The 27,873-nt window shown below is 38.0% G+C and overlaps 1 protein-coding gene across 5 annotated transcripts in view; it reads right to left on the reverse strand.

Annotated features, from left to right (window-relative positions):
• The window catches only part of OPHN1 (oligophrenin 1), a 519,936-nt gene that overhangs the window by 71,051 nt on the left and 421,012 nt on the right, over window positions 1-27,873 (reverse strand). For all 5 annotated transcript variants that reach the window (XM_025466070.3, XM_035711487.2, XM_035711488.2 and 2 more), the window contains one exon: window positions 7,328-7,487. In XM_025466070.3, the coding sequence (XP_025321855.1) occupies window positions 7,328-7,487 (160 nt within the window). The remainder of the gene's footprint in view (window positions 1-7,327; window positions 7,488-27,873) is intronic.

Below are 27,873 nucleotides of genomic sequence, written 5' to 3' on the forward strand. Positions count from 1 at the left end.
CACCATGCAGCAGGGGCCTCACAAGATAAACAGCTCCCCATGAGCCCCGCACCTGGAAGGGGGCTGGGCAGCTCCCCCAGGTGCACACACCAGAGAATCAGCACAGTAGGCCCCTCACCCAGAAGACCAGTGGGAAAGACAGGAGAAAAGCAAGATATTGACCAAGAGAACTGGAAGGAACTCACCACAAAAGAATCAGAAACAGTACTATCTCCCACAGAATTACAAAATTTGGATTACAATTCAATGTCAGAAACCCAAATCAGAAACACAAATAAAAAGCTACTGGTGGCTCTGGAAAAAAGCATAAAGGATTCAAGAGACTTCATGACTGCAGAATTTAGATCCAATCAGGCCAAAATTAAAAATCAATTAAATGAGATGCAACCCAAACTGGAGGTCCTAACGACGAGGGTTAACAAGGTAGAAGAACGAGTGAGTGACATAGAAGACAAGTTGATGGCAAAGAAAGAAACTGAGTAAAAAAGAGAAAAACAATCAAAAGACCATGAAGAAAGGTTAAGGGAAATAAATGATAGCCTCAGAAGGAAAAATCTACCTTTAATTGGGGTTCCAGAGGGTGCCGAAAGGGACAGAGGTCCAGAAACTGTATTTCAATAAAACATAGCTGAGAACTTCCCTAACATGGGGAGGGAAACAGGTATTCAGATCGAGGAGATAGAGAGATATCCCCCTAAAATCAATAAAAACCGTTCAACACGCCGACATTTAATAGTGAAACTTGCAAATTCAAAAGATAAAGAGAAAATCCGTAAAGCAGCAAGAGACAAGAAATCCCTAACCTTTATGGGGAGAAGTATTAGGTTAATAGCAGACGTCTCCACAGAGACCTGGCAGGCCAGAAAGGCCTGGCAGGATATATTCAGGGTCCTAAAGGAGAAGAACCTGCAGCCAAGAATAATTTATCCAGCAAGGTTCTCATTCAGAATAGAAGGAGAGATAAAGAGCTTCCAAGACAGGCAGGAACTGAAAGAATATGTGACCACCAAACCAGCTCTGCAAGAAATATTAAGGGGGACCCTGTAAAAGAAAGAGGAAGTCCAAGGAAACAATCCACAAAAACAGGGACTGAATAGGTATTATGATGACACTATATTCATATCTTTCAATAGTAACTCTGAATGTGAATGGGCTTAATGACCCCATCAAAAGGCACTGGGTTTCAGACTGGATAAAAAAGCAAGGCCCATCTATTTGCTGTTTACAAGAGACTCATTTTAGACCTAAGGACACCTACAGCCTGAAAATAAAAGGTTGGAGAACCATTTACCATTCAAATGGTCCTCAAAAGAAAGCAGGGGTAGCCATCCTCATTTCAGATGAATTAAAGTTTATCCCAAAGATGGTAATAAGAGATGAAGAGGGACACTATATCATACTTAAAGGATCTATCCCACAAGAGGACCTAACAATCATGAATATTTGTGCCCCGAATGCGGGAGCTGCCAGGTATATCAATCGATTAATAACCAAAGTTAAGACATACTTAGATAAAAATACACTTATACTGGGAGGCTTGAATACGTGCTTTCTACAATTGATAGGTCTTCTAAACACAACAATTCCAAAGAAGCAAGAGCATTAAACGATACACTGGACCAGATGGATTTCACTGATATTTACAGAACTTTACATCCAAACTCAACTGAATACACATTCTTCTCAAGTGCACATGGAACTTTCTCCAGAATAGACCACATACTGGGTCACAAATCAGGTCTTAACTGATACCAAAAGATTGGGATTGTCCCCTGCATATTTTCAGACCATAATGCTTTGAAACTATAACTAAAACACAAGAAGAAGTTTGAAAGATTTCAAACACATGGAGGTTAAGGATCATCCTGCTAAAAGATGAGAGTCAACCAGAAAATTAGAGAAGAATTAAAAAGATTCATGGAAACTAATGAGAATGAAGATACAACTGTTCAAAATCTTTGGGATACAGCAAAAGCAGTCCTGAGGGGGAAATACATCACAATAAAAGCATCCATCCAAGAACTGGAAAGAACTCAAGTACAAAAGCTAACCTTGCACCCTAAAGGAGCTGGAGAAGGAACAGGAAATGAAACCTTCACCCAGCAGAAGAAGAGTGTTAATAAAGATTCAGCAGAACTCAATGAAATAGAGACCAGAAGAACTGTAGAACAGATTAATAAAACCAGGAGTTTGTTTTTGAAAGAATAGTAAGATAGATAAACCTCTAGCCAGCCATATTAAAAAGAAAAAAGACTCAAATTAATAAAATCGTGAATGAAAAAGCAGAGATTACAACCAATACCAAGGAAATATGAATGATTTTTAAAACATATTATGAGCAGTTATATGCAAATATAACAGGCAATCAGGAAGAAATGGATGCATTTCTGGAAAACCACAAATTACCAAAACTGGAACAGGAAGAAATGGAAAACCTGAACAGCCAATAACCAGGGAGGAAATTGAAGAAGTCATTAAAAAACCTCCCAAGACACAAAAGTCCAGGGCCAGATGGCCTCTTAGGGGAATTCTATGGAACGTTTAAAGAAGAAATAAAACCTATTCTACTAAGCCTGTTCTGCAGGATAGAAAGTGATAGAAGACTTCCAAACACATTTAATTATGCCAGAATCACTTTGATTCCAAAACCAGACAAAGACCCAAACAAACTGGAGAATTATAGAACAATATCCCTGATGAACTCAGATGCAAAAATTCTCAACATGATACTAGCCAATAGGATTCAATAGTACATCAGGAAGATTATTCACCATGACCAACTGGGATTTATTCCTGGGATGCAAGGTTGGTTCAACACTCATAAAACAATCAACTTGATAGATCACATCAACAAGAGAAAAAACAAGAACCATATGATCCTCTCATTTGATGCAGAGAAAGCATTTGACAAAATACAGCATCCATTCCTGATCAAAACTCTTCAGAGTGTAGGGATAGAGGAAACATTCCTCAATATCTTAAAAGCCATGTATGAAAAGCCCACAGCGATTATCTTTCTCAATGGGGAAACACTGGGAGCCTTTCCCCGAAGATCAGGAACAAAACAGGGATGTCCACTCTTACCACTGTTAGTCAATATAGTACTAGAATTCCTAGCTTCAGGAATCAGACAACAAAGAGAAATAAAAGGCATTCAAATTGGCAAAGAAGAAGTCAAACTCTCCCTTTTTGCAGATGATATGATACTGTATATAGAAAACCAAAAAGACTCCACCCTAAAATTGCTAGAACTCATACAGCAATTACACAATGTGGCAGGATACAAAATCAATGCACGGAAATCAATCCCATTTACAATTGCACCCAAAGCATAAAATACCTATGAATAAAACAAACTGAAGAGATTAAGAATTGTTACCCTAAAAACTAAAGAACAGTTCTGAAAGAAATTTAGGAAGACCGAGACACAACGAGATGGAAAAACATTCCATGCTCATGGATTGGAAGAATTAATATTGTGAAAATGTCTATGCTACCCAAGACAATTTATACGTTCAGTGCAATCCCTATCAAAATACCATGGACTTTTTTCAGAAAGATGGAGCAAATAATCTTAATATTTGTGTGGAATCAGAAAAAACCCCGAATAGCCAGGGTAATATTGAAAAAGAAAACCAAAGCTGGGGGCATCATAATGCCAGATTTCAAGCTGTATTACAAAGCCGTGTTCATCAAGACAGTGTGGTACTGGCACAAAAAAACAGACACATAGATCAATGGAACAGAATAGAGAACCCAGAAATGGGCCCTCAACTCTATGTTCAACTGATATTCAACAAAGCAGGAATGAATATCCACTGGAAGAAGGAAAGTGTCTTTAATAAATAGTGCTTGGAAAATTAGACAGCCACATGCAGAAGAATGAAACTGGACCCTTCTCTTATACCATACACAAAGATAAACTCAAAATGGATGAAAGATCTAAATGTGAGACAAGAATCCATCAAAATCCTAGAGAACGACCCAGGCAACATCTTTTTTGAACTTGGCCACAGTCACTTCTTGCAAGATACATCTATGAAGGCAAAGGAAACAAAAGCAAAAATGAACTATTGGGACTTAATCAGGATAGAAAGCTTCTGCACAGCAAAAGAAACAGTCAACAAAACTAAAAGACAATCTACAGAATGGGAGAAGATATTTGCAAATGACAGATAAAGGGCAAGTATCCAAGATCTATAAAGAACTTACTAAACTCAACAGCAAAGTAACAAACAATCCAATCATGAAATGGGCAGAAGACATGAACAGAAATTTCACAGAGGAAGACATAGACATGGCCAACAAGCACATGAGAAAATGCTCTGCATCACTTGCCATAAGGGAAATACAAATCAAAACCACAATGAGATACCACCAGTGAGAATGGTTAAAAATTAACAAGCCAGGAAACAACAAGCGTTGGAGAGGATGTGGATAAAGGGGAACCCTCTTATACTCTTGTGGAAATGCAAACTGGTATTTCAGCTGCTCTGAAAACAGTGTGGAGGTTCCTTAAAGAGTCAAAAGTAGAGCTACCCTACAACCCAGCAACTGCACCACTGGGTATTTATCCCAAAGATACAGATGCAGGGAAACACTGGGACACCTTCACCCTAATGTTTATAGCAGCAATGTCCACAATAGCCAAACTGTGGAAGGAGCCTCAATGTCCTTTGACAGATGAATGGATAAAGAAGATGGAATATTACTCAGCCATTAGAAAGGACAAATACCCACCATTTGCTCTGACTTGAATGGAACTGGAGGGTATCATGCTGAGTGAAGTAAGTCAGTCAGAGAAGGACAATCATCATATGGTTGGTTTCACTCATACGGGCTATGTAAGAAATAGTAAAAGGGATTATAAGGGAAAGTTGGGAAAATGAGTGGCAAAAATTGGAGAAGGTGACAAAACTTGAGAGACTCCTAATTCTGGAAAATAAACAAAGGGTAGTAGAAGGGGAGGCAGGCAGGGATAGGGGTAACTGGGTAACGGGACTGAGGAGGGCACTTGATGGGATGAGCACTGGGTGTTATACTCTATGTTGGCAAATCAACCTTCAATAAAAAATATAAAATGAAAGAAAAAACAAAGAAATAGTTTTATTGGAATATTCATTTGCTTACATGTTACCTATTGGTGCTTTCCCAGTACAAAGGTGGAGGTGAATAGCTGTGAAAGATTTCTATGACCTACACAGCCTAAAATATTTACGATAAACCTTCTCTTTGATAAAATTTGCTACTCGTTACTTTATTCCAATGACTTCCCAAATATTGGTTTCTGGCTATCTTTCAGGAATCTGAAATCCAACCTGATGCAAATCGAGTTTTTTCCCCCATCTTTCCCCAAACCTTCCCACTCTGTATTTTTGTATTTATGAAAGACAGCCCCATCTATCCAGTCAGCCAAGTCAATTATCCAGAATTAAGACATCTTCCTCTCCCACATTTCCACTTCCAATCACTAAGCCCTATGCTTTTCCTTCCCTGTTCCTCTTCCTACCATTGTGATTCAGACTACAGTTATTTATTGCTCTATGGAATTACTCTCTATCTCTCTCTGAACTATCTTTCACACCACAGGCAAGATAATGTCTCCTGAATGGAAAGCTATCCATCATACTACTCTACTTTTAAGCAATGCTTTCCCAATCATGTAGGAACAATGCTAAACATTCCAAACTCATCAACTAGACAGAGTTTAGTCCTTTTAGACCTGGCCCCTGTCTTCCTCCAATCACATCTCTGGCACTGGTATTTTTATTTCATGTTCTAACAATACCAAATTACTTGGGGTTTTAAGCCTTTGGGCCTCTGTTCATGCTGGATCATCTCCTTGAAATTTCCTTTCCCTATTTTCCTTTATTTCCATCCTCACTACTGATATCAGTTGTAATTCTCTGTAAGGACCCATCCTTCATAATCCGAAAGTGTCCTGTATGCCTAATAATATCACCATTCAAAAATGATTGATGATGTAGCACTTCATAGTGATTAAGTACTTCAAGTCTGAGTCAGGCTAATTGGATTTAAACCCTAGTTCTGCTACTAGCTAAGTGGCCTTGGACATGTGCTTGTCACATAGTACAGATTTATTATCATCTTTACATTTCAGCTGAAAAAATGACTATCAGAGAAGTTGTTTGATGTAACACAGATAATAGCAGAGAATGCCATCTGTAATCCAATATACATTCTCTTATTTTTGTTTAAGCAAAAGACCTAAGGACTTATCTGGGCACATGATGGCATCAAATAAAAACTACACTTCCTCTTATAGCTAGATGTGACCATGGAATTACATTCTGAAATGTTATGTAAATAAAAGTGATATATGTGACTTCCAGGTCATGGCCTTAAATTAAAGGTTGTATCCTTCACTTGCCTTTTTTCATCCTTTTAATTGATATGATATAGAAGGTGTTTGGTCCTGCAGGTAAAGCACATTTTAGAGATGGCAAAACAACAAGAAAGAAGGAAACTAGGTGCCTGCCTCTGTCAAGTTACCATACCAGCCCTGGAACACCTCACTGGACTATTCCACAATCAAGTAATAAATGTCTCTTTTATTGGGGCCACTGTGTTTGTATATGGAGTCCTAGAATCCTAAGCTGTATCCCACCAAATGTGGTAGAGCTTGGATTTGAACTGTGGATGCCATCTAGACTGTATCATTAGCCTCCACTCCCTGCAGAAAAAAATTTATTGAATTATGCTTTGGAAGGAGTATATTGACTGCTAGAAAGCTTATAGCCAAACAAAGGGCCATCTGTAGCAAGTATATATGACTTGTCAACAAATATTTCTTGTCTAGCCTCATTTCTGGGTTCATTTCCTGTCTCTATCCTATTTTTCCTTTTTCATTTGACCTAATTATATTGTATAGTACCTTGTATTTTATATACCATATAAAATATATCACCCTAATTTTTTTTGAAATGAGATGAGGTTTAAATAAGTATAGATATTTCTTTCTTTATGGTTTCATTGCATATACACCACTTTTATATCTATCATTTCCATTTGTATATATGGCTATCTTCATATTATACTGTTAACTCTGTAAAGGCATGAACAATGATTTTTTTTCTTTTTCTATACCATCTAGCTTGATGCCTGATAATAAAATAGTTATAGAATTGAGCAATATTTGCCAAATGAATGAATTTCAGTGTCAGAAATGCTATTAAATGCCATTGTGTCATAATGGAATTTCCTTCCATTATCAGCTTAAGCAAGGTAGAGAGATATAACTCTAAAATGTGGCTAGGGAAAGTGTCATATGCATGGAGAAGTGATGGTGAAAATCGGGAATACATACCTTGACAAAGTGTTCAATTAGGATTTCCACCACGATGTTCTGGAATTTGATGTTCATCATGGCAGCAACAGTGTCCTCCTGAGCTCTCATCAGAGTAGGTCCAAAGATCACACCCATGTTGGAGGGGGTCATAAGATTCTCTTTGCTGTGCTCACATACACTGCCAAAAGAGAAAGAAAATGATTAACAGGATTTTCTCCAAGACCCCCTCGTGACCAAGAGGATATCAGGTGATATATAGGGGGTAAGATAAAACTAAAAAGGAGGAAAAAAATGAGAGTCCAAAATACACGTGATGTAGTTTTGAAATATAGGTGAGGTTTAATGGGGTGTAGTCTGAAGCCAATGGCCAAGAAAGAATTCTTGAGACATCTTTGGTGCAAAATTATGGTTTTATTAAAGCAGGGACAGGACCCAAGGGCAGAAAGAGCTGTGGCACAGGGCTGTGAGGGATGGCTGATTATATACTTAGGAGTTGGGAGAGGTACGGAAAAGAAAGGTTTTTCAAAAGAACTTTCATATGCTAAAGAGGACCTACGTTATACTGGGGGCCTTGCCATTGTCAAGTTAAGGTTGTTTTTCCCTCTAGCAAGGCATTACATTAACATAATTGGAAGTTTCCTGGAAGAATATCACACATTTCCCACTCCAAGAGTGGGGGAGGGTTGTGGGTGTCTGCTTGTGCTTTGTCCTCATCTTGCCTTCTGCTCCCTCATCACATAGGAGAAGGAAGACTACAAAGGAAACAAATAGCAAAGAATAAAAGATAGTGTATAATTAGGGGCCAAAGTGAAACCTAGTTAACTTAGTAGCACTGTAGAAGTTAAGAGGAGGGGGTGGGCAGCTATAATTAGAAAGTATTTGGAAATACAAGAAAGAAGCAAGACAACATTCCAGACAAGAAGTACAGCATGTATAAAGCACATATAAAAAAGAACAAAGCACATAGAGAAGTACCTATCAGTTTCACCAATCAGGAATCTAGCTCCTCCCCCCACCTCTAGTTTGAAAGTAAAAAAAATCAAAGAACTCAAAGAGATTCTTAAAATTAGCTCTTTATCACTGTCCTCATTTTACAGACACACACCCCGAAACAAAAACAAAAGCAAAACAAACATATCAAAAACAGAGGACCAAAGAAGGAAAGGGATTTCCCTGAAATCACAGTCAGTCTCTTCACAGTAGAGCCTGTAATTGCCAATATTCTGATCCCTAACCACTCTCCGTGCTAAAATTCTCTTTAGGGGCTTCCTAGCACTTATAGAATAGGGCCAACTCTCTTTAAAGTTGCAACTTAAGGCCTGTTTCTAATCGCAATGGACTCTGAAGCTGACCTGAGTTTGAATCCTAAATAATACTACCACTCAACTGTGCAATAGTGTCAGTGCCTAACCTCTCTGGGCTTCATTCAGTTTTTCCCACAAAGAAAAATAGTATGCACTTCAGAGGACCATTACATAGAGCTAAATTGCCTTAGCATAGTATCCTAGAAATATTGCATTAGAAAAATCTGGTATTATTATTACCTCTCCAGGAGGTTCCATCTAGGCACTGCTGACCTCTGACACTCTTGTACTACACTGCATAAATTAGGTTTTCTGACTATACTATGCTGTTTCATGCCACTTCTACTTAGAATGTCTCCTTCCTCCTGGATCTGAATAATGTCTATTTATCTTCTGAGATTAACTTTAGGTGATATCTCCTTCAGGGTTCTCACAGCCTGTTGTCTTCTTGATTAACACCATTGGCAAGCAAGTATGTTACAATTTTCTGTTTCTTATCGGCCTCCCTTACTAGGTGGTAAACAACTTCCAAGTGTGTGTGACTTCCACAAAGCAGATACCAATGAATTATTTTTAATGGAACTGAATGCCTCCACTGCTCTTTCAAATAGTACTGGAGGCAGCAAATAAAGGATGGGCAGATATTTGATTAGTTTAGATGTGGGGGTGGGAAGATGAGGCAGTGAGACAACCACAGCAAACACTAATTTTCAAAACCCACCCAGGTAAAAGCCCCTGAGATGCCAACCTCATCAATAGGCAGTCTTTTTTTACTAAGTGGGTAATGGACAGAGACAGAATCCTTAGACAAATCTTAATGCAGTCTGTTAAGCCAATGAATGACAAAGGCTGGATGCCATTCATGATAATGAACAGCAACCATTCACCGTCATTTGTTATTGTTGGGCAGGTGATAGGTCCATTTTAACAGTTTAAATATTTCAACAATTAACCCTTATTACTTGACAGTTTTTTGGAGATGTTAAAATGGAAAAGCAACTACATACCACCACCAAGTGGCTAAACCACTAGTAGCAAGGCGAGGACACTTGTGAGACCACAGTCTCCAACAAGTGTGAATGCTTATCTCCTTCTGTGAATTTTGAAAGGAATGGCCTTTGGGTGAAGGTGCCAGAGCTCACTTAATACTCTCAACTCCAAAAAAGGCAGAGTGTTTTATCTCTGAAGATTAGGTTTACAGAAGGTAAAGCACTTAATCAAGTTCACACAGTTTGTGAATACATGACAATATAAGATTTCAAACTTGTATTTGTTGGGCCACTAGTCTTGGAGCCATCCTATTGCATCCCACTGCTTGCTCATCTAGTTCCTGTTAAGAAATCAAAACCCTTGTGGGGCTCCCTTTAAGCTAAAGCCATCTTCTTTTTCTCTAAGGGAGGTTCCTGGTATCCCATTTAGGACACCTTTACTTCTTGGTTTTCTTATGAGATTTGGAAGGTAATCTATTCTTTGCAGAGATTTCTTTGCATTTGATATCTCTCTTTTTGTTATATATTATAATTAAGAAGTATAAATCACATCCCAAATTGTGTATTAATAAGAGAAATAAAACAAAAAATAAGAGCATTGTGAGTAGTGAATTAGGTAGGAGTTTGTGATATGATTTGACAGCAAACAAATCTTAAATTCTCCAGTCCACATGGACTAGAGACAATAAGTAGTACAACTTTTAGAACATCAAAATTTAAAACAGAACAGAACACAAAGGGTACCAAAGGGATGTTGTAAAAAGCCTCCACTTTAGGGAAAAGAAATTTTTTAAAGATTTATTTATTCATGAGAGACAAAGAGAGAAAGAGGCAGAGACACAGGCAGAGGGAGAAGCAGGGCCCCTACAGGGAGCCTGATGTGGGGGTAGGGGGACCCAATCCAGGATCCTGGGATCAGGCCCCAAGCCAAAGGCAAGCATTCAACTGCTGAGCCACCCAGGCATCCCAGAAAAAATAACTTTTATTAGATGGTTTAGAGCAGAGGTCATAAACTAAAATGCCTGTAAAATAGAACTACCTTATGATCCAGCAATCCCATTTCTGGATATATATCCTGATGAAAGAAAAAGTCTCTAAAGGCCTAATATACAAGAGAAGCCATTTTAGATTTCTCTTTTAGCTGGCATGGCAATAAACATTTTATGTTATTTTATTTTATTTTATTTTATTTTATTTTATTTTATTTTATTTATTGTATTTTAATAAACATTGTTTAAATCAAAAGCCTGACCCCCATGGCTCAACATGAATACACTGTACACCTGCTTTGTGAATGAAGAGCCTAAAGGAAAACCACCTTGTCCTTAAGATATTAATGTTCCTACTCCCTATAATGAGAAGAAAGGCAAGAGAAATGTAGATAAAATTAAATTTCCTTACAACTTGCAGCCCATTGAGAAATGCCTGAGACATGCAGAGTGTGACATTCCTCAAGGAACTCTGGCTGCCTTAATGTTGATGTTTTGCTAGAGATGAAAGGAGCCATAGCTTGACAATAGCCAGACCTCCAGGATCCTAAAAGTTATCTTTAACATAAGGAAATCCCTTTAGTGGCTTTACTTATCTCTGCCCCTCCAATTTAAAAGTATATATTGAATTGCTGCACAGTCCCAGTGCAGCAATTTCTGCGCATAGGTCCTGTCTCATGCTTTATTTATTTAATTTATTTTTGTTTTTTTATTTTGTCTCATTCTTTAATAAAAACACTTTTTTGCACTGAAAACATGTCAAAAATTCTTTCTTGACATTTTCTGCTTAGAGGCCCCACTTAAGGCCATTCCACCTCAAGTTTAGCATTAGCACAAGTACAGCCATCTCAGGCCCCTATGAATAAGAGCTGAACTTTAGAGGAAAAACTGCAGAATGTCCTTGACAGGGAATCCCATATCAGAAAGATAACAGAGCTCAGAATGCCCTTAACAGAGAATCCCATATCAGAAAGATAACAGAGCTCAAAAAGCCCTGGAGAGAGACAGAAAATCCTGTGTTGGAAGGAAAACAGATCTTAAGAAACTCCCCCACCCTTTCCCCCATATTGGAATGAAAAAAATTCCTCCACCCCTTCTGAAAATCCCCTAGACCAGCCCATAAAAACCCAGCTGTAACCCATCTCGGGGTCCAAGCCCCTGCACTGTTGTGTGGAGTATACTTGGATGCAAGCTCGAGCTTGCACACCCTTGTGTGTTTGCTTCAGTGTCGGCTCCTTGGCGGTTTCTCAGATATGTAATCTTGGGCACAACACCCACATCATCTGCATTCCTGTATGATAAAACTGGTGATTCTTGCCTTTATGCTAATCTATAATATTTTGAGCCATTACAAGATGTAAAAAAAAAAGTATATAACCTTGTAAAAACCATTCATTTTCTGGAGCACTTCCTTCCTTGTGAAGACCATGTTTCCTGGGCAACTATCCTAATGTAGGCTCAAATAAAACTCTCTTTCTACTTTTAGAGATTCTGAAAATTTGCTAATTTTGCATAGACAATCCAAAGGAAATGCAATGACTATCTCAAAAAGATATGTGCACTCCCATTGCAGCATTATTCACAAAAGCCAATATATGGAAGCAACTTATTCAACAATAGACAAATAGATAAATATATGCATACAATGGAACGTTAATCACTCTTAAAGAAGGAAACTCTGCCATTTGCCACAGCAAGGATGAACATAGAAAACATGTTAAATAAAATAAACCAGACACAAAAGGATAAGTGCTAAATGATCTTGCTTATAGTGGAATTCAAAATAGACTTAGAAGAAGAGAGTAGAATGGTGGTTGCCTGGAGCTGGAGGTGGGGGGGGAATGGGAAGATGCTGGTCAAGAGGTACAAAGTTTCAGTTATATAAGATGATTAAGTTCTGGAGATCTAATGTACAGGAATGAAAATAGGATTAACAATACTGTATTGTACATTTGAAATTTGCTGAGGGTAAATCTTATGTGTAATTACCACAAAAGGAAAAAAATGAAATTATGTGAAGTGATAGATATATTAATTAATTTCAAAATAATTTGGGGGAGGGTGGGTAGAGATATCAATGAAACAAGATTAGCCGCATATTGATAACTATTGAAGCTGGGTGATAGGCTCATAAGAATTCCATATAGCATTCCTTCGAATTCTGCATATACTTGAAGTCTTGCATAAGAAGTATTCTTAAGGGATAAGATATTAATAGAGGGAGAGAGTGAGTCAGTGTCTATCACAAAGTAAGCAGTCCCTATTCCTGAGGATGGTGCCCTTCAGGCAGGCAGGTTTCCTTTCCTCCACTGCTGTTTTATTATCTTCTTTTATTTCTTTTATTTATTTTTCTATAATTTATGTTTAAAAGCTTCAACAATTTAAAAGCTCCTGATGTTCATCAGTGTCAACAATTGCAACTACACCATCATTTTATGGATCACTTTATTGTCAAATTATATAATATTTTAAAGATATTTTAAATAGAAAGTAAACCCGAGAATGAACATAATTTAACCAAAATGACTATAATATGAATGGCTATGACCAAGTCCATGCATATAAAGTTTATGATAAATATATCCAAACTGCTCTGCTTCCTGACAACAGTAATTTTTCAGAAACCATTGATTCTAAGATGCATTGAAAATTCAGGTTACAACTTGAAAAAAAAGTGTCCCTTGGAATTGATAAAATTTGATATATGTTTGTTAGTTTTCATGTATAATCCAGGATAGGTTAGTTATGATTGTAGCATTCTAATTGTAAATACATACAAACTTAAGAGTGATTAATCAGTATTTAAAAAACTAACCAGAAGGCAGAGGAGCTACTCTAAACTTCAGCTAACTACATCTCTAATCAACACCAGTGGCTTTGTGAATTAGCATCATTAATGGCAAAGTGATTTCTCATTGCTTAGATGTGTCAAGATATACGGACTAGCTACAAATATTGTATAGATACTCTCAAACTTGCCTAGACAGGTTAGAAGAATAGAGCAATGGTTAATCATAACATTAGTAAGGTAGACCAACGAATTTGCATCTTTACATGTGATATTGCATAAGGGACACAACATTGTCTATTATGTTTTCTAGCCAAAATATAGTTAAATTAAATTAATCTTGTCTTTAAATATACTGTCTTTAAGAACTGAAGAAAATGGAGGAATAAGCTAAAAATATGGTACTGAAGAAAGTAAACAAACAAACAAAATAGTAAGACTCCCCAGGACAACGGGTGGATCTTGGATCTAATCCCATCAACAAGCCACAAAGTCATAAAAAAAAAAGCCGGAAACTGATGGGGAAGAGAAGGCTAGCTGAGGACAAGGCACAAGCTACCCCCTGCAGCACCACCCTCCCCATACACATTCCTGGGTGGGATATGTGTGACATTCCTCAGGCACTCTTGGCTGCTCTAAAGCTAAGGGAAAGGAAAAACAAATAGAGATCATAGTCCTATAGACATGTGTCTCCCTCACTTTAGAAAATGTCTTAGTGATTTACAAGAAAAAAGCATTCTTATCAATAACCTAATTTCTAGAAGGAAACTCCCAACTATCTTAATGTTAATGCCTTACTAGAGGGAAAAATAACCTTTTTCCTGACAATGGCAAGGCTTTCAGTATTTTGTAGGTCCTCTTTAGCATACAAAACTTCATTTGAAAACTCCCTTTTCATGAATGGATAAAGAAGATGTGGTTTATGTATACAATGGAATATCACTCAGCCATTAGAAACGACAAATACCCACCATTTGCTTCAACGTGGATGGAACTGGAGGGTATTATGCTGAGTGAAATAAGTCAATCAGAGAAGGACGAACATTATATGGTCTCATTCATTTGGGGAATATAAATAATAGTGAAAGGGAATAGAAAGGAGGGGAGAAGAAATGGGTAGGAAATATCAGAAAGGGAGACAGAACATGGAAGACTCCTAACTCTGGGAAACGAACTAGGGATGGTGGAAGGGGAGGAGGGTGGGGGGTGGGGGTGACTGGGCGGCGGGCAGTGAGGGGGGCACTTGACGGGATGAGCACTGGGTGTTATTCTGTATGTTGGCAAATTGAACACCAATAAAAAATAAATTTATTATTAAAAAAAAAGAAAACTCCCTTTTCCCAACTCCCAGGTATATAATTAGCCACTCCTCAAGAGCCCAGGGCACCAGCTCTTCCTGAACAGGTGTCCTGTCTTCCTGCTTTAATAAAATCCCCATTTTGCACCAAAGATGTCTCAAGAATCCTTTCTTGGTCATCAGTTCCGGACCTCAGCCCACCAAACCTCACCTATATTCTAAAACTACGTCAAAACTGACATGGTGCCCACATGCTCCTTTGTCCCTGGAGAAGCAGTGCCAGCTCTCTTATATGAACTCCAAGAAGGGGGAACCCACTCTCCTAGCACATCCTAGGGAATCTCAGGTCACACCATCCGTCCTCTGAGCTATCTGCCTTCCTTCTTACCAGGGGTACTGCAGTACCTGCCAGTCTCCACACCTGCCATGTTGCAGACCTCTAGAACTCCAGAGGCACCATATTTTTGAAAAATGAAAAGAACATAAGAAGTACATAAAATGTGTGACCCATATTGAGTATTAGCTTGGACACACTATCTGTAAAGGGCATTTTTGGGTCAACTGGGGAAATGTTAATATTGTCTAGAAAGGTAGAAATTATTGAACTGAAAAAAATAAGTTGCAAAACATCGTAACCTTGTTTTGGTAAAAAAAAAAAAGGCAAATGTATGTGCATGCACATCTGTGTGTGTATACATACATGCAGAATGATCTGGAAGAAAATGTGCTAATTATTAATAGTCGTGATTTTGGATACTGGGAATGGAAAGCTTTTACTTTTTAAATGCTTCTGTATTTTCTAATCTCTATAATGTACATTATTGCTTTGGAAGTAATAGAAATGTTTGTTATTACAAAAAATAAGAAGACTCTAGTAAACCTAATAGCCCACACCTTTTAGAATGGTAGGTAGCCCAGGCCTAGAATTACAAAGTGGTCTGGCATTTTGGCATTAGATCACAGGATTTTATTGCCTGACTCTAATTGTGTTGCTATAATATTATCTAATCTCCCTCCAGTGAACCTTTTATGCAAATGTATTCAAAGCATCTGAAAAGGTAGGGAGCTGGGACTTCATAGAGTTTATAGAAGAGGTTGTTTTTATGTATGAGCCAACAGAATGAAGCCTGAGGCTTGCTTCCATTGTAATATTTCTCTGATAGTGGGGTTATGGGAAAGGTGACTTGTAGTATTCTCCTATCTCTGAATAATAGAAATTCTACATAGCAACCGAAAATAATTGGATAATTGGGAACCTCAAATTGGCTGAGATCAGTTTGTGTGTGCCTGTTATTAGCTTAGAAAATGGACTGAGAGTGGGAATACTTTACAAAAGCATAGATATATAGATAATGAAAGCAACAGTTGGCAGGCAGAATAATTATGTGAATTTTAAAAGCACATGGATTTTCTTGTAATTATATTTCTCTACTGGAAAGAAGCTTATTATTTTAATTTGCATTTTCTTTATAACTCTTCTATATGAAAATTTCCAAACATACAAAAAAGTTGATAAAATGATATTATGAACATTCATATTGTCATATCTACATTCAAGAATTAACATTTCACTACATTTGCTTTTCTTTCTATATATCTTTTCTAAATCCTTTAAGTTGCTTCAACCCTAAACACCTCAGCATTCATCTCCAAAGAAAAAACATGCAAGAGGGAGTAGCTAAGATGGCACAGAAGTAGGAGGACCCTAGGTTTCTCTGGTCCCTCGATCTCAGCTAGATAAATATCAAACCATTCTGAATACCTAAGAAATCAACCCAGGGACTAACAGAACCAAACTGCACAACTAGGAGAGAAGAGGCCACATTGTGGAATGTAGTAGGTGCAGAGATATGATTTGGGGGAGAAGAGGATCACAGGTGCTATGGAGGGGAAGGAGTCCTAGTCATGGAGAGAGGTGAGAGAGACAAAAAGGAGCACACAGGGGATTGCACAAGGAAAATACATTCCCAAAGCCACTGACGAGGAAAATGAGAGGAGCTTCTTGTGAGTTTTTATACCCATGAGGCTCAAAGACTGGAGTTCTAGAGATCTGCAACATGGCAGGTGTGGAGACTGGCAGGTGCTGCAGTACCCCTGGTAAGAAGGAAGGCAGATAGCTTAGAGGACGGATGGTGTGACCTGAGATTCCCTAGGATGTGCTAGGAGAGTGGGTTCCCCCTTCTTGGAGTTCATATAAGAGAGCTGGCACTGCTTCTCCAGGGACAAAGGAGCATGTGGGCACCATGTCTCTCCCCTGCTGTTCAGCAAAAACTATCTTTAGTAAACAATGCCAAGAGTGGTAGAATAAACTCCTTACACCAAGTCCACCACTCCCCCATCCTGGGCTCCCCAAGTGCTGCTTTTCTCTGGTAAGTGTGCCTAAGAACAAATGCAATTGGCCCCTCCCCCTAAAGACCAGCACAAATTCCCCACGTATGCACCACATCTTCTAACCACAGAGTGCTGCAAAGCTTCACTTCTAACGGAAATAACATCAAGTCTCTTAACAAGCAGACAAGAGCACACCTAGTTAAAAAAATTGCCACACTCTGGACAAGGTCCAAACACTCCCAAATGTAGGAAAGGAGAGCCTTGGTAGAAGAGTGACTTGAAAAAGATAAGCCAAAACACCGCAGCAGAATGCACACACCATAAACCAGAGACATGTCCTGAAGCACCAGGATCTGAAGAGTATACAACCTCTTCATTCTAAAGCCATTAATCTCAGGAGCAGGAAACTTAACAGCCTTCTGTAACACACAGAAGAAGACAGGGACCTAGACAAAATGCCACGATGGAGGAATTCATCCCAAAAGAAGGAACAAGAAAAGGTCACAGCCAGGAATCTCATCGAAACAAATATAAGTAATAAAACTGATAAAGAATTTAAAATGACAATCATAAGGATGCTACCTTGGCTTGAGAAAAGCATAGAAGACACCAGGGAATTCTTCATCATGAAGATAAAAGACCTAAAAATTAGGCAGGATGAAAGAAAAAATGCTAAAACTAAGAAGTAAAACCAACTAGATGTAATGCCACAAGGATGAAAGAAGCAAAGGAAAGAATAACTGATACAGAAGACAAAATTATGGAAAATAATGAAGTAGAAAGGAAGAAGGAAAGAAAAATATTAGATCAAGAATGTAGACTTAGGGAACTCATTGACTCCATCAGTATAAAATATTCGTATCATAGGAGTCCCAGAAGAAGAACAGAGGGGGAAAGGAGTAATAAATATTTGGAAGGAAATTATAGCTGAAAACTTCCCTAATTTGGGGCAGGAAACAGACATCTAAATCCAGGAGGCACAGGAACTTCCATCAAAATCAACAAAAGCAGGCCAACACTAAGACATATCATAGTTAAATTTGCAAAATATAGAAATAAAGAAATAGTCTAAAATCAGCAAGACAGATGAAGTCCATAACTTACAAGGGAAGAGAAATAAGGTTAGCAACAGATGTCTGCACAGAAACTTGTCAGGCAAAAGAGGACCTACACAATACCAACAGACACATGAAAAAATGCTCCACATTACTTGCCATCAGGGAAATACAAATCAAAAACACAATGAGATACCACCTCACACCAGTGAGAATGGGAAAAATTAACAAGGCAGGAAACCACAAATGTTGGAGAGGATGCGGAGAAAAGGGAACCCTCTTACACTGTTGGTGGGAATGTGAAATGGTGCAGCCACTCTGGAAAACTGTGTGGAGCTTCCTCAAAGAGTTAAAAATAGACCTGCCCTACGACCCAGCAATTGCACTGTTGGGGATTTACCCCAAAGATACAGATTTAATGAAACGCTGGGACACCTGCACCCCGATGTTTATAGCAGCAATGTCCACAATAGCCAAACTGTGGAAGGAGCCTCGGTGTCCATCGAAAGATGAATGGATAAAGAAGATGTGGTCCATGTATACAATGGAATATTACTCAGCCATTAGAAACGACAAATACACCATTTGCTTCAACGTGGATGGAACTGGAGGGTATTATGCTGAGTGAAATAAGTCAATCAGAGAAGGACAAACATTATATGTTCTCATTCATTTGGGGAATATAAATAATAGTGAAAGGGAATAGGAGGGAAGGGAGAAGAAATGGGTAGGAAATATCAGAAAGGGAGACAGAACATAAAGACTCCTAACTCTGGGAAACGAACTAGGGGTGGTGGAGGGGGAGGAGGGCGGGAGGTGAGGGTGACTGGGTGATGGGCAGTGAGGGGGGCACTTGACGGGATGAGCACTGGGCGTTATTCTGTATGTTGGCAAATTGACCACCAATAAAAAATAAATTTATTATTTAAAAAAACACAATGAGAGACCACTTTACACTGGTGAGAATGGCTGAAATTAATAATACAGGAAACAACAAATGCTGGTGAAGATGTGGAGAAGGGGAACCTTCTTACACTGTTGGTGGGAATGCAAGCTGGTGCAGCCACTCTGAAAAACAGTGTGGAGGTTCCTTAAGAAGTTAAAAATAGAGCTACCCTATGACCCAGCAATTGCACTACTGGGAATTTACCCCAAAGATACAGATGTGAAACAATAGGACAGTTGCACCCTAATGTTCATAGCAGCAATGTCCAAAATTGCCAAATTGTGGAAGGAGCCAAGATACCCTTTGACAGATGAATGGATAAAGAAGATGTGGTATATATACACAATGGAATATTATTCAGCCATCAGAAAGGATGAATACCAACCATTTACATTTACATGGATGGAACTGGAGGGTATTATGCTGAGTGAAGTAAGTCAGTCAGAGAAAGACAATTATCATATAGTTTCACTCATATGTGGAATATAAAAAATAGTGAAAGACACCATAAGGGAAGGGGGGAAACTGAATAGGGAAAAATTAGAGAGGAACACAACCCCATGCAACACAGGGTTGCAGAAGAGGAGCTGGGTGGGGGGATGGGGTAACTGGGTGATGGGCGTTAAGGAGGGCACATGATGAGATGAGCACTGGGTATTATACTATATATTGGCAAATTGAATTTAAATAAAATTTAAATTTTTAGCTAAAAAGAAAGAAAAAAGAAAGAAAAAAGAAAGAAAGAAAAAGAAAGAAAGAAAGAAAGAAAGAAAGAAAGAAAGAAAGAAAGAAAGAAAGAAAAAGAAAGAAAGAAAAAGAAAGAAAGAAAGAAAACTTGTCAAGTCAAAAGAGAATGGCAGGATATATTCAACATGATGAATGGGAAAAATCTGCCAGAATAGTCTATCCAGCAAGAAAATCATTCAGGATAGATGGAGAGATAAAGAATTTCCCAGACAGGGCAGCCCCGGTGTCTCAGTGGTTTAGCGCCGCATGCAGCCCAGGGTGTGATCCTGGAGACCCTGGATTGAGTCCCACGTCAGGCTCCCTGCATGAAGCCTGCTTCTCCTTCTGCCTGTGTCTCTGCCTCTCTCTCCTCTCTGTGTATTCTCATGAATAAATAAATAAAATCTTAAAAAGAAAAAGAATTTCCCAGACAAACATGAACTAAAGGAGTTCATGTCCACTAAGCCTGCAGGAAAAATAAAAGAGGGGAGAACTTTGAGTGGGAAGGAAAAACCAAAGGTGACAAAGATTAGAAAGGAATAGAGAAACTCTGAAGAAACAACAAAACAAGTAATAAAAAAACACTAAATTCATATCTATCAATAATCACTCTGAATATAAATGGACTAAATTATCCAATCCAAAGACACAGTGTATTAGAATGGAAGCATGTTGGCTACAAGAGACACATTTTAGACATTGACACCTACAGATTGAAAGGGAGGGGATGGAGAACCAACTGTTATGCTAATGGATGTCAAAAGAAAGTTGGAATAGTCATATTTATATCAGACAAGATAGATTTTAAACCAGACTATAACAAGAGATGAAAAGGGCACTATATCATAATAAAGGGGACTATCCCACAAGATCTTACAATTACAAATATTTATACCCCCAAATTGGGACCACTCAAATATATAAAACAATTAATAAGAAACATAAAGGAACTCGTTGATAATAATACAATAATAGCAAAGGACTTTAACACCTCACTTAACGTCAATGGACAGATAATCTAAGCAGAAAATCAACAAGGAAACAATAGCTTTGAATTACACACTGAACTACATGGACTTAACAGATATATTCAGAACATTTCATCCTAAAGTGGCAGAATACACATTCTTTTCAAGTGTACATGGGACATTCTTCAGAAGAGATCACATACCACGTCACATATCAGGCCTCAACAAATACAGAAATTGAGATCATACCATGCATATTTTCAGACCACAATGCTATGAAACTTGAAGTCAACCACAAGAAAATATATGGAAAGACCATAAATGCTTCCAGGTTAAATAATATCCTACTAAAGAATGAATGGGTTAACCAGGAAATTAAAGAAGAAATAAAACAATACGTGGAAAAAAATGATAATGAAACCACGACAGTCCAAAACCTTTGGGATGCAGCAAAATGGGTCATAAGAGGGAAGTATACAGCGATACAGATCTACCTCATGAAGCAAGAAAAATCTCAAACAACCTAATCTTACATCTAAAGGATCTAGAAAAACAATAGCAAATGAAGCCTAAAGCCAGCAGAAGAAGGAAAATAATAAAGAATAGAGCCTAAATAAATGATATGGAAACAAAAAGAACAGTATAACAGATCAATTAAATCAGGAGCTAGTTCTTTGGAAAAATTAATAAAACTAACAAACCCCTAGAGGGTGAGTTAAGTTGCCAAAGGAGTAGGGAACCCTAAGTTTTTTGGTCCCTGGAATTCAGCTAGATAGTCACCAAATCATTCTGAACACCTGCAAAGTCAATCAGAGATCTAAAAAAAGAAATGCTGCAATTCTACAAATAGAAAGTGACCACTTTTTGGAAAGTAGGAGGTGCAGAGACATGAATCCATGGGGATATATCGGAAGATACAGTGGAGGGGAGGAAACCTGCTTAAGGAGGCTAATGCAAAGTATTATAAGCAGTGGAGCACAAAACTGGAACCTGAAGTTGGTACAGTGGGGGAATTCCATGCCACAAATGTGCTCATGTAGTAAAATGAGGTGGAATCACAGGTGGGACAGCATGCTTTCAGGATCCCCAGGGTCACAAAACAAAACAAAACAAAACCCCAAAAAACAAACAAACAAAAAACAGAGGTGTCTGGGTGTGGCAAAGTTCCCAGGCTTCAGAGTGGGAAAGTTGGCTGGTAGCAGCAAATCTATGCATTGGCTTTCTGCTCTATGTTGCCATAAACTGCAAACCACTGAACTGTTGTTAGACTGCTCTCTGGCCAGCCAAAGGCAGAAGCATGAGGAGACCTCCTTCAATTCCCTGTGAGGAACAGCTTGAGTCCGTGCTGCAGAAGTTATTTAGTAAAAACTAGAGACTCAAAACTGAGTAGCATGTCTGATATAAAAATGTTAGATCAGAGGCTGTGTGAACACAGAAATATTACTCGTGGAAACCAGGGAGAAAAAAGTAATTGCTTGTCTGTGAGGGCTCACTGAAGAATGGGGGGTTGAAACTTACAGGTCCAGGACTAGATATCAGTGCTAAAAGCTTTCAGGGAGGGCAGCCCCGGTGGGCCCGCAGTTTAGCGCTGCCTTAGTCCAAGGTGTGATCCTGGAGACCCTGGATCGAGTCCCAAGTCAGGCTCCCTGCATGGAGCCTGCTTCTCCCTCTGCCTGTGTCTCTACCTGTGTGTGTGTGTGTGTGTGTGTGTGTGTGTGTGTGTGTCATAAAATAAAACCTTAAAAAAAAACTTTCTGGAAGAAAAATAGCACCACGTAGTGCAATCCAGAACCACTTACACTGAACTCCATCTGCTGGCACAGGGGGAGCAATTTGACCAGGGCAAGGACACCTGGGATTCAGTGCAATGGGCTCCTCCACCAAAAGACCAGCAGGAACAATGGGCTAGCATCAAGTTTACTGGTTATAAAGAACTGTAAAACTTTAGCCATTGGGGAAAAGAGTATATAGCGTTCATTTTTTATTATACTTTAGTCTTTCAGGTTTATCTTCAGCAATGTTTTTCAAACTTTCTCTTGTTTTTAATTTTAATTTATTTTTTATTGGTGTTCAATTTGCCAACATATAGAATAACACCCAGTGCTCATCCCATCAAGTGCCCCCCTCGGTGCCCATCACCCAGTCACCCCCCGCCCACCTCCCTTTCTACTGCCCCTTGTTCGTTTCCCAGAGTTAGGAGTCTCTCATGTTCTGTCTCCCTTTCTGATATTTCCTACTCATTTTTTTCTCCTTTCCCTTTTATTCCCTTTCACTATTTTTTATATTCCCCTAATGAATGAGAACATATAATGTTTGTCCTTCTCCGATTGACTTATTTCACTCAGCATAATACCCTCCAGTTCCATCCACGTTGAAGCAAATGATGGGTATTTGTCGTTTCTAATGGCTGAGGAATATTCCATTGTATACATGGACCATATCTTCTTTATCCATTCATCTTTCAATGGACACCGAGGCTCCTTCCACAGTTTGGCTATTGTGGACATTGCTGCTATAAACATCGGGGGGCAGGTGTCCCAGCGATTCACTGCATCTGTATCTTTGGGGTAAATCCCTAGCAGTGCAATTGCTGGGTCAAAGGGCAGATCTATTTTTAACTCTTTGAGGAACCTCCATACAGTTTTCCAGAGTGGCTACACCAGTTCACATTCCCACCATAGGGCAAGAGGGTTCCCCTTTCTCCACATCCTCTCCAACATTTTTGGTTTCCTGTCTTGTTAATTTTCACCATTCTCACTGGTGTGAGGTGGTATCTCATTGTGGTAGCATTTTCTCATCTGCGTGCTGGCCATGTCTATGTCTTCCTCTGTGAGATTTCTGTTCATGTCTTTTGCCCATTTCATGATTGGATTGTTTGTTTCTTTGGTGTTGAGTTCAAGAAGTTCTTTATAGATCTTGGAAACTAGCCCTTTATCTGATACGTCATTTGCAAATATCTTCTCCCATTCTGTAGGTTGTCTTTTAGTTTTGTTGACTGTATCCTTTGCTGTGCAAAAGCTTCTTATATTGATGAAGTCCCAATAGTTCATTTTTGCTTTTGTTTCTTTTGCCTTCATGGATGTATCTTGCAAGAAGTTACTGTGGCCAAGTTCAAAAAGGGTGTTGCCTGTGTTCTCCTCTAGGATTTTGATGGAATCTTGTCTCATAATTTTTTTTATTTTTATATATACATTATATATATTAACTTTGGTTTCTGTTCATTGTATATTGTCTTATTTTTGTGTGTATATATATTTATATTTTTTCTTTCTTTTCTATTTTGAGATCTAGTTTCTTTTAACAAAAAGATCAAAATACACTAATGATCTAGTTCATTGTTTTGCTCTGTTTTACTTTTTGTTTGATTTTTCTTATTTTGTTTTCTTCTGTTTTTTATTTCTAGCCTTGTTATTATTTTTGTCTTTTCTCTCTCTCTTTTCTATTCTTTTCTGGATATAATGATGAGAGAGAGAAGCAGACCCCAAAAGAAAGAACAGGAGGAAGTACTCACTGCCAGAGATTTAATCAAAATGGGTATAAGTAAGATGGGGGAAGTAGAATACAAAACAACAATTATAGTGATATTAGCTGGGCTTGAAAAAAAGCATAAAAACACTAGAGAATTTCTTACTGTAGAAATAAAAGAACTAAAATTCTAATCAGGATGAAATTAAAAATGCTATTTAGAAACTCCAACAACTAGGACAAACAAGTGAGAAGAGAGAATCAGTAATATATAATATAAAATGATGGAAAATAAGGACGTCAAGAAAAAGAGAAAAACAACTACTGGATCACAAAGGGAAACTTCAAGATATCAGGGATACCACGAAATAATGTCTAAATAATAGAGGTTCCAGAAGATAAAGAGAGAGAGACAGAAGGGGGCAGAAGGTTTGAGAAAATTTTAGCTGAGAACTTCCCTAATTTGGGGAAGGAAACTGACATTCCAGTTCAGGAAGCACAGAGAACCCCCATCAAAATAAATAAAAATAGGTCAGCACCTCAACATATAATAGTGAAGCTTGCAAATTTTAGAGATAAAGAGAAAATCCTGAAAGCAGGTCTGACAAGAGGTCCTTAACCTACAACAGTAGAAACATAAGGCTGGAAGCAGCCCTGTCCACAGGGACCTGGCAGGCCAGAAAGGACTGGCATGATATATTCAATGTGCTAAATGGGAAAAAATATGCATCCAAGAATCCTTTATCCAGTAAGGCTGTCATTCAGACTAGAAGGAGAAATAAAGAGTATTCAGGACAAAAGAAAGCTAAAGGAATTTGTGAACACTAAACCAGCCCTGCAAGAAATATTAAAAGGATCCTCTGAGCAAGGAGAGAGCCCAAAAGTAACAAAGACCAGAAAGGAACAGAGATAATCTACAGAAACAGTGACTTTACAGGTATTACAATGGCACTAAATTCATTTCTTTCAATAATTACTCTGATGTAAATGGACTAAATGCTCCAATGAAAGACACGAGGTATCATACCGGTTAATAAAACAAGATTGATTGATATGTTGTCTCCAACAAACTGATTTTAGATAAAAACGCCCCTCCATATTGAAAGTACGGGGTGTAGAACCATGAATCATGCTAAAGGACATCAAAAGAAAGTTGGAGTAGAAATCGTTATATAAGACAAACTAGATTTTAAATAAAAGACTGTAATAGTTGAAGAAGGACACTATATCATAATAAAAGGGTCTATCCAACAAGACCTAACAAGTGTAAATATTTATTCCCCTATTAGGAGCAGCCAAAATATAAACTAATTAGTAACAAAATTTAAGAAACACATTGATAATAATACAATAATAGGAGGGGATTTTAACACCCCATTCACAACAAAGGACAAATCATATAAGCAAAATATCAACAAGAAACAAGGGCTTTAAATGACATATTGGACCAGATGGACTTCACAGATATATTCAGAGTATTTCATCCTAAAGCAAGAGAATACACTTCTTCTGGCGCAGACACGGAACATTTTCCAGTGTAGATCACATATTGAGTCACAAATTAGACCTCAGGGAAGCCTAGGTGGCTCAACAGTTGAGCATCTGCCTCTGGGTCAGGGCGTGATCCCATGGTCCGGGGATCGAGTCCCACATCGGGCTCCCTGCATGGAGCCTGCTTCTCCCTCTGCCTACATCTCTGCCTCTCTCTGTGTGTCTCTCATGAATAAATAAATTAATTAAAAAAAATCAGGTCTCAACTGGCACAGAAAGATCAAGATTATATTCTGCAAATTTTCAGACCACATTGGTCTGAAACTGGAACTCAATCACAACAGAAAATTTGCAAGGAACATAAGTACATGGAGGTTAAAGAAAATCCTACTGGGGAATGAATGGGTTAACCAGGAAACTAAGGAAGAATTTTTAAAAATACATAGAAACAAATGAAAATGAAAACATGAAAGTTCAGAACCTTTGGGATGCAGCAAAGGCAGGCCTAAGAGGGAAGTATATAGCAATAAAGGTCTTTCTCAATAAATAAGAAAAGTCTCATATAGACAAGCTAACTTTACACTTAAAGAACTGGAAAAACAACAGCAAAAAAGCCCTAAATTAATCAGGAGAAGAGACATACTAAAGATAAGAGTATAAATCTATGGTATAGATTAAAAACAAAGGAGAACAAATCAATGAAGCAAGGAGCTGGTTCTTTGAAAGAATTAATAAGATGAATAAACCCCTAGTCAAATTTATCAAAAAGAAAGGAGAAAGGACCCAAATAAATAAAATCAAGAATGAAAGAGGAGAGATCACAACTAAAACTGAAGAAACACAAATAAATATAAGAGACATTTATGAGCAATTCATATGCCAAAAAATTAGGCAATCTGGGAAAAAATATAGATGCATTCCTAGAAATATACAAACCACCAAAACTGAAACAGGAGGAAATAGAAAACCTGAACAGACCCATAACCAGCAAAGTATTTGAAGCAGTAATCAAAAATCTCCCAATAAATGATGCCAGGACCATATGGCCTCCCAAGGGAATTCTATCAAACATTCAAAGAAGAATCAATATCTATTTTTCTGAAGCTGTTTCAAAAAATAGAAATGGAAGGAAACCTTCCAAACTCATTCTATGAGGACAGCATTACCTTGATAACAAATCAAATACCTCACAAAAAAAGGAGAATTATAGATCAATATCCTTGATGAACATGGATGTAAAAATTCTCACCAAGATACTAGCTAGCTAATAGGATCTAACAGTATATTAAAAGGGTTATTCAGCATGACCAATGGAGATTTATTCCTAGACTAAAAGGGTGTTTCAACATTTACAAATCAATCAATGTGGTATAGCACATTAATAAAAGAAAGGACAAGAACCATATGATTCTCTTAATAGATACAGAAAAATCATTTGACAAATGCAGCAAAGTTTCTTGATAAAAACCCTCTGCCATGAAGGAATAGAGGGGAACATACCTCAAAATCATAAAAGTCATATATGAAAAACCTACAATGCATATCATCTTTAGCTCTGTTTTTTCCCTAAGGTCAGGAGCACAACAAGGATGTCCACTCTCACCAGTGTTGTTCAACATAGTACTGTAAGTCCTAGCCTCAGTAATCAGACAACAAAAAGAAATAAAAGGTATCCAAATCAGCAAGAGTAGTCAAAGTTTCACTCTTTGCAAATGACAAGCTATTCTATGTAGAAAATCCAAGATTCCATCCCAAAATTGCTACTTATACAGGAATTTGGAAAGTCTTGGGATACAAAATCAATGCACATAATTCACTTACGTTTCTATATACTAACAATGAGGCAGAAAGAGAAATCAAGGAATCGATCCAATTTGCAATTGCACCAAAAACAATAAAATACTTAGGAATAACTCTAATGAAAGAGGTATAGTATCTGTATTCTGAAAACTATAGAACACTTATGAAATTGAGAAAGTCAAAAAGAAGTGGAAAAACATTCTATGCTCATGGATTGGAAGAACAAATAGTGTTAAAATGTCCAAGCTACCCAAAGCAATCTACACATTCAATGCAATCCCTATCAAGATACCATCATCGTTTTTCACAGAGCTGGAACGAACAATCCAAAATTTGTATGGAACCAGAAAAGACCCTCAATAGCCAAAGGAATCTTGAAAAAGAAAATCAAAGCTGGAGACATCACAATTCCAGA

This window comes from Canis lupus, chromosome X, assembly GCF_003254725.2.
Source record: "Canis lupus dingo isolate Sandy chromosome X, ASM325472v2, whole genome shotgun sequence".
NCBI classification, from domain to species: Eukaryota; Metazoa; Chordata; class Mammalia; order Carnivora; family Canidae; genus Canis; species Canis lupus.